General features: G+C 47.6%; 1 protein-coding gene across 1 annotated transcript; it reads right to left on the reverse strand.

Moving 5' to 3' along the window:
- Nucleotides 1–1989: 1989 nt before the first annotated feature.
- LOC119344757 (peroxidase 47-like) lies at nucleotides 1990–3595 on the reverse strand. Its single transcript, XM_037615110.1, has 2 exons — nucleotides 3342–3595; nucleotides 1990–3290 (listed from the first exon to the last, which is right to left on the reverse strand). Exons 1-2 carry the CDS (start codon nucleotides 3535–3537, stop codon nucleotides 2278–2280), a joined length of 1209 nt encoding a protein of 402 aa, XP_037471007.1. The 5' UTR covers nucleotides 3538–3595; the 3' UTR covers nucleotides 1990–2277.
- Between the last annotated feature and the right edge of the window lie 3978 nt (nucleotides 3596–7573).

A 7573-nucleotide genomic window follows, 5' to 3' on the forward strand; every position in this document is an offset into this window, starting at 1 on the left:
TTATAAGCTTTGCTAATTAAACAATAATAACTTGTAGCATATCCTAATTAATCAAGTTGTTTAGCTTAAACCATAACACCATTAACATAGGAAGAGGCTGATACAAGGACATACACTAGAGGTTGCCTCTCACTTCGATGCTAGGATGATCAAGCCAGGAGAGCAGACTAGCTTGGGCCGTCTGCTGCACTTCATGGAGCAGAACCAGCCTGAGGTTTTCTGGGCTGAAGAGTTGAAGTACCAGTGTCCTGAGGTGCTTGTGGAAGGTCCCGAGTTTTGCAATAATGCAGTCGGCTCCCATGATTCTCATGATTTACTCGGGATACCAAATTTGGAATAGATTCTCTTCTTTTTGGAACACTAAGTTGTTCAACTCTTGATCCAATGCATGGAGACGATGAGGTCTTCACCGATCAAATTTGTCCTAAAAATCGGACCATACCTGAAATTGCAGCCGTCGTGAATTCCTTCAAATTTGGAATTGTCCTAAAAAAAATGTTCTTCTTGATCCATGAACACATATGTGAACATAAACGTGCATACCTATATATCGAGACGTCGCTTCAAGAAGGGGATGAGCTCCAGCGATGGGTTCCGGGCAAAGAACTCGAGCGACTCCGGCCCCGAGGAGCGGGAGACCCCTCGACCCCCGCGCTGTATGGTGGACCCATGTTCCATCTCATGACCAAATGGATTAACCACGCAGTTAACATGCTCACAGCCACAAGAAGAACCCAAGGCATGGCCGGAGCAGACTGCCCGACATCTGCATTGCATGTGTGTTGTGTTCACCTTCACTGGCAAATTAAGGTGCAGCGACCCGGCCGGGCAGTTCTAATTTCCACACTCCGACCTGGCCCCTATTGTACACACAGGCATATACTCGTATAAACGTGCAAGTGCAATGCGTGGTCCGCCGTCTTTGAAGAAAATTAAGCTCAAGGATCTATCTATGTTCGTGGGCAAACATATATACATATATATAAAAATGTGGTCATATATAGATCCGCAATTACAACAGAAACATATAGCTAGTCTTCTTCCTGTTACAACAACAAACATATAGTGTTACACCGACGGCAACGTGTTCGTAGCAACACATCAAAAACTGCTTTGTTTTCCACGAGGCCTCCCGGCCACCTCCCTTCTTTAATTTCACCTAGTTGATAGTTTCTACCGCTCCAACTATATGCCCACATTTTCCTTGGAAATTCAGTTGCTAGCATGCTTCTCTGATCTACCATCGAACCCATAAACCGGTCTAATGAAACGTGATGAACCCGAGTCTAGGCAAAAACTCTTCCATGAGTTTGGTGCACCTCAAATTTCCATCCTTTTTTTCCTTCCAAAAGTTCGCGGGCTGAATTACTTGAAATGATTGTGTGCGATCTTTAATGGCAAAGCCCATATAAGACAATAATTCCCGATTAATCTCTAAAGCTCATATAGGTTCATTAAATGGTGGTTAGACGTGGGCCATTGCACTGTTCATTAAACCATCGCCATCTAAGAATACAATGCCATACAGAAGCTAGCACGCTAGCGCACACATCACAAGGAGACCCGTGGTCCAGATTTCAGGAGTATCTGGACCGCCAAAGGCGATTTCGGATCCAAAAGCCAACTTCTTACTTTTGTCTATGAAGAAGTGTACATCTAACTTTTGTATTAAGTTAAGGTTTTAAACTTTGACTAACTTTGTAGGAAAAAATAGCAGCATTTATGACACTAAATTAGTATCAGTAGGTCCGTTTTGAAATGTACTTTCATAATATACCAATTTGATTTCATATATCTTACTACTCTTTTCTATATAGTTTGTCAAAATTTTAAAACTTTTATTTAAGACAAAAGATAAATGTACACTTATTCGTGCACAGAGGAAGTACTCTTTATAATGGCAGTAGGTGATACTACATCTCTCTATAGCCAGCATGCTCTCAAAAAATATAGCTAGACCACTTTTGAGGAAGGAGCATGGTCCATGCATTATCAAAGATTTATTTTGTTTTTTCTTTCCAGAAAGCAAAGCAGTTCTCCTCCTTTGACAAGTCCGTTTCTTTGATCATGCTTTGCATGCATGCAGAAGTTCAAGTGTACACATTATGCATCAATCATATACTGGGGTTGCACCTACCTACCTAGCACGTTTATACATGCATGGAGCACGCATGCATATATACGTACGTGTAGGCTTATTATTACATTGGCCTGGCCATGCTATATATACGTACTTATCTTGCATGCCGATATATTATATATATACGGGCGGGCGGGCTAGTTGAGCACCCTGCAGCTGATCCTGACGTTGCCGTCGGGGTTGAGGTCCAGCTGCCCCATCCTCCCCATCCCCTGCACGAACGTCTCGAAGAACGCGTCCGGGCTCTCGGCGAACTGGTTCACATACATGGCCGTCTCCGGCGACCCGGTGAGCAGCGTCTGGTCGGACGTCAGCAGCCCCCTCCTGGTCTGCAGGCCCTTGAAGTACTCCACGTCGAAGGCGTTGCTGGTGGCGTCAAGCTTGGCCGTGCCGCCGTCGCCGGCGGCCTTGCAGGTCTTCGCCAGGGACGCCGCCATCCCGGCCTCCAGCGTCGGGTCCACCCCGTTGCCGGCCTTGCCGAAGCCGCTGAGCCGGTTCTTGAAGTTGGCGCAGTGGGCCTGGCCCAGCGTGTGTCCGCCGGAGAGCGCGACGAGCTCCGGCACCGTGAAGCCGTGGTCGCCGACGAAGACCTTGATGAGCTCGGCCGCCTTGAGCGTGGCGGCGGGGAGCGCGGAGGTGTCGTCGGCGCGGGAGAGGGAGCCGTCCTTGCGGCCCGTGGGCACGTCGTAGTAGGGCCCGCCGGCCATGTAGACGGAGTCCCGGGCGGCGAGGGCGAGCACGTCGGCGCAGGAGACGGTGCCGGGGCACTGCGCCTCGAGGGCGGCCTTGACGGCGTCGATGATCTCGAAGCCCCGGAGGGACTTGTTGGTGAGCGCGTCCTTCTCGGCGGTGCCGTGGGCCTTGGTGGAGTCGAGGAGCACCGAGGCGTCGCAGCCGCGGACGAAGCAGTCGTGGAAGTGGAGCCGGAGCAGCGACGCCGCCAGGGTGGGGTCCTTGGCAAGCGCGGCGCTGACCACGTCGCGCACGATCTCGCCGGCGTACGGGCACGTCATGGAGTAGTACTCCATGCTCAGACCGTCACCACCGGGAGGGCCCATGCCGCCACCTCCGCCTCCGCCTCCCCCTTGATAGTCACCGTATCCACCCTCGTAGCCGTACCCACCGCCACCACCGTATCCTCCTCCTCCTCCTCTTCCGCCGCCGCCACCACCACTATATCCTCCTCCTCCATACCCTCCACCACCACCGTATCCTCCTCCTCCTCCTCCATACCCACCACCACCATATCCTCCGCCGCCGCCGTAGCCTCCTCCTCCTCTTCCTTGTGCGGCTACGCCGCCGGCCGTCGCCAGGAGCAGCATCAGCACAGACGCTAGGGCAGCAGTGGTGACACTAGTGGAACGCTGCCGCTTGATGTTCATCGTGGCCTTGCCCATTGTGGGTTGGATGGATATGTATGTGTAAACGTTACTAGGTAGGTTGGAGGCTTGAGATGGGTAGTGGTAGGGTGCATGCATGCATGGGTATTTGTAGACCGGACAGATGAATCCATGGATGTGCGTGCAGTGTGGTTGCATGAATAATAATGCGTGCGTACGTCAGATGGCATGCAGCTTGGAGTTGTATATACACTCGAACCATGCATGTGCCCGCACCAAACCATGCACACCGGCCGCCACTAGCATATATACACTCGATCCTAATGCAATATTGTAAACTACTAGTCAACGGATGGTTAGGGCATCTCACAAACCACCCGGATCCGTTCGGACTGCGCTGTCCAGACCGCCAAAGCCATCCAATATGGGCTTGTATTCGTCCGCGGGGCGGTTCAGACACGTTTTCTCTCTCAAGCTAGAGACGACTCACGTTTTCTCCCTCAAGCCAGAGACCCGGGGCTCCGACACTCCCGCCCACCCAAAACCCTTTCCGGACCCTGCGCCTTCATCCTTTCTATTTTCTCTTCTTCCCTCTTTCTCTCTTGTCTTCACCGCCGCTCCACCACCCAGCCCACCACGCCACACCCCTGCCATAACTCTACGTCTACATCTGCTACTGCTATACTCACCCTGCCTAGCAACTGTTCGATGAATCGCCGGAGCTAAAAAACAGTTTCCCCTTCTTCTCTGTAGCAATGAATTTTGATTTGGACTACATATACGAGCAGTATGTTGAGTCATCCGATGAGGAGGAGTACTCCGATGAGACAGTGATGATGCAGGTGGTCCTTGAAGATGCAGAGAGGAGGACGAGCATGTTCTTCTAGGCTCGATCAAGAGTTCAATTGCAATAGGGCGCGCAACCATTTGACACTGATGGCCGACTACTTTGGCCCCGATGCACTCTTCGCTGACCATTTTTGCCGGCATTTTTGGATGTGCAAGACTGTCTTCGATCGTTTCTACCATGTCGTCCGGTCCTATGATGACTACTTCATCCTAAAGGACGCCGTGGGAATGATTGGGATCTCTGGTTACCAGAAGTGCACGGCCGCACTCCGGACACTTGCATATGGCACGGCCGCTGATTTGTGGGACGAGTACCAACGGATATCCGTAAGCACATGCGGAGATGCCATGGTCAGCTTTGCAACTGTCGCCGTCGAGGTGTTTGGACTTCAGTACCTGAGAGAACCAACTATGGCAGACACCGAGAGGCTCTTGGTAGTCTCACGAGATCTTTGGATTTGGCACGCTTTCTTTAGCATGTCGGGTCTCACAATGACATCAATGTGCTGCAGCGATCACCATTGTTTGTGTGGCTGACTAAAGGAAAAGCTCCTCCTTGCCACTATACTGTCAATGGACATGAGTACAACATGGGCTACTATCTGGTTGACGGTATCTATCCTCCATGGGCTACCTTTATCGGCCCATCTCTAACCCAGTTAGCCAGAAAAAGACTCACTTTGCCCAAACACAAGAAGCAACTAGAAATAATGTCGAGAGGGCATTTGGAGTTCGCAGTCTCATTTTACGGTTGTTCATGGACCTGCTAAACAATGAGTCCGGGGACCTTGTGGGAGGTGATGACATGTTATGTGATCATGCACAACATGATCATCGAGGATGAGGGTGACGATGGTGACGCGGCTCTAGAATTTGAGAACATGACTGATCCTATCCAACTTCTTGACCAGCATCTGGCCACATTTCAAGAGTTTATTCAAATGCATCAACTAATTCGGCACCGACCAACTCACAAGCAGGTGAAGGGAGATCTGATTGAGCATCAATGGACAGTTAAAGGGGAAAACAATGTTGGGATGTAATATTTAAACCTTTTAAAATTTAAACTACTGCAGAATGTGGCTATTTGAACGTCTATACCCTATGTATACAGCTATTTGATCGTGTAGACTTAAAAAAAATGAGAAAGGCCGGATGTATACAGCTACGATTGAATGATGGCCTTCCGCATTCGTGTCCGCGGACTGACCCCCCTGTCAGATAGATGCGGGAGGAAATTTGTGGGTCAGCCGCTTGAAGATGCCCTTATCATCACGTTCGTTGGTTCGTCGGTTCTAGCAAGGTTTACCTGCCGGGCTGCCATCGGATCGATGGATGAATCGATCTCAAGCTGGCTAGCTAGCTAGTGGACAACTTAATACTACTACCAGATTAAGTGAAGTGACAGTTCACTCATCTTTCTTTCAATAAGCCTGTTCCAGGCTAGGTACGTAATCAAATCGGATTAAGATACGTTATGCGTGGGTGGGTGTTGAGTGTTTACATGAACGTTTATTTTTTCTTAAGCCACCCAATTTGAGGTACCTATAGCTAGCTAATGGATGGATGAGTGGAGTATAATGCATGCATGTGCGATATGGATCATCATGCATCCATCCTCTCAAGGGAAGGCATGAGCATGAGCATGGCTAGTGTGCATTGTCAACATCCAAGTTACGGAGTGGGTCACTACCTAGCTAGCAACCTAGCTAGCACTAATCTCTCCCTGCTCTACTCCTTGCAAGCAAGCATGTGTTTAGCCCTCATTAGTTGAGTTATACTCCCTCCACACTCATAATATTAGATGTTGTTACAAGCCGTTTTTATAGCTTAAAAAACATTTATATTGTGGGATGACGGTAGTATGTACGTACTTGTTTTGCATTGCGCTCCGGCCTAGCTGGCTCAAGATGTATAATGAAGTTTGTAACTTACTAACATGCATATGGCCTACTATTTCCTTCTTGTGCTGTGGCTGCATGCGTTGTTGTAGACGGCACATATGTACGCACGTTGTCAAATGGATGCGCCATGCATACATCCAACTTAAACTTAGCGACCATGCATGCGTGTTGTGAATAAGTTTAACTGAAGTGAGTGCATGCATGTAGATGAGCAGATACACCATCGATAGTGCACGCATGCACGGTCCACTGCTAAGTGGAATAATCCGCGCGCATGAGACGGTACAAGCTGACCTCAACACTCCACTAACCAATGACACATGCATTTTTGCCAGCACCCAGCAGCCAGCCATCGAGTGACGTCGTACGCATCCTTTCCTTTTTCTCTTCTTTCTTTCAAGATAAGAAATACTCCCTCCGTTTTTTTACTCTGCATATTAGAGTTGACTGCACTCAAACTTAGTAAAATTTGATCAAGTTTATTTAAAACAATATAAACATTTATCATAACAAATCTATATGATGTGAAAGTTCATTCAATAATAAATCTAATGATGTTGATTTGCTATCGTATAATTTAATATTTTTGTTTATACAAAGTTTGACTTTGACCAAAGCTAATACGCGGACTAAGTAAAGACGAAGGGTGTTCAATACAAGTGCAAGCGAAATCGTATGCTCATCCTACTTCTATAAGCATATTTGAGAGCCTGCGCCAGCGGATCTTCACAATGACGAAGTCATCACAAGTATTTGAGCGTTGTCTTCCACCAAGCAAACATCAATGAAAAGTCCCCCGCAAAAAAGAAAAGAAAAACTATCAATGAAAAGTCTGGAATAAATAGGAAAAAAAAGTGAATTTAAATCTGGATGGGCTGGTCCAACAATAGGGAAAGACAGTTCACAGTTTTCTTTTTCTTTTTATTTTTCTAGTTTCACAAAAAATGTTCTTGAGGGATGACCTGTTTTTTTCTGAATGATTACATTTTTACCATTACTTTATTGATACATGACCCCACCACACACTCTTTCACAAAGTCTCTAGGAGCATGACCCCACCACACACTCTTTCACAAAGTCTCTAGGAGCACTTCTATTAATCAGTAGCCCGTTTTCCCCCTCTCTTCAACAACTCAACAAAAGTATACTTTGTCTGTCTCAAAATATATGACACTTTTGGTCTAAATATAGACAAAGTATTATATTTCGAGACAGATGGAGTATTATATATTTAAATTCTTACAGTGTGTCTATATCACCTTGTTGTCCTTGCTCTTAATGGGAAAGAAGGATAGCGTAGGTCTAGCATTTTTTAGAGTTGAGGGACCAAAACACAGACT

This window comes from Triticum dicoccoides, unplaced genomic scaffold (genome assembly GCF_002162155.2).
Source record: "Triticum dicoccoides isolate Atlit2015 ecotype Zavitan unplaced genomic scaffold, WEW_v2.0 scaffold183860, whole genome shotgun sequence".
Lineage (NCBI taxonomy): Eukaryota > Viridiplantae > Streptophyta > Magnoliopsida > Poales > Poaceae > Triticum > Triticum dicoccoides.

What these genes read in the sequence shown, in the direction of transcription:
- LOC119344757 (XM_037615110.1), bottom strand. Translation starts at nt 3,537, where the DNA reads ATGGGCAAGGCCACGATGAACATCAAGCGGCAGCGTTCCACTAGTGTC. An exon ending in AGGAGGAGGATACGGTGGTG is followed by an intron (nt 3,291 to 3,341) that starts GTGGAGGGTATG and finishes GCGGCGGAAGAG; the next exon opens with GAGGAGGAGGAGGATACGGT.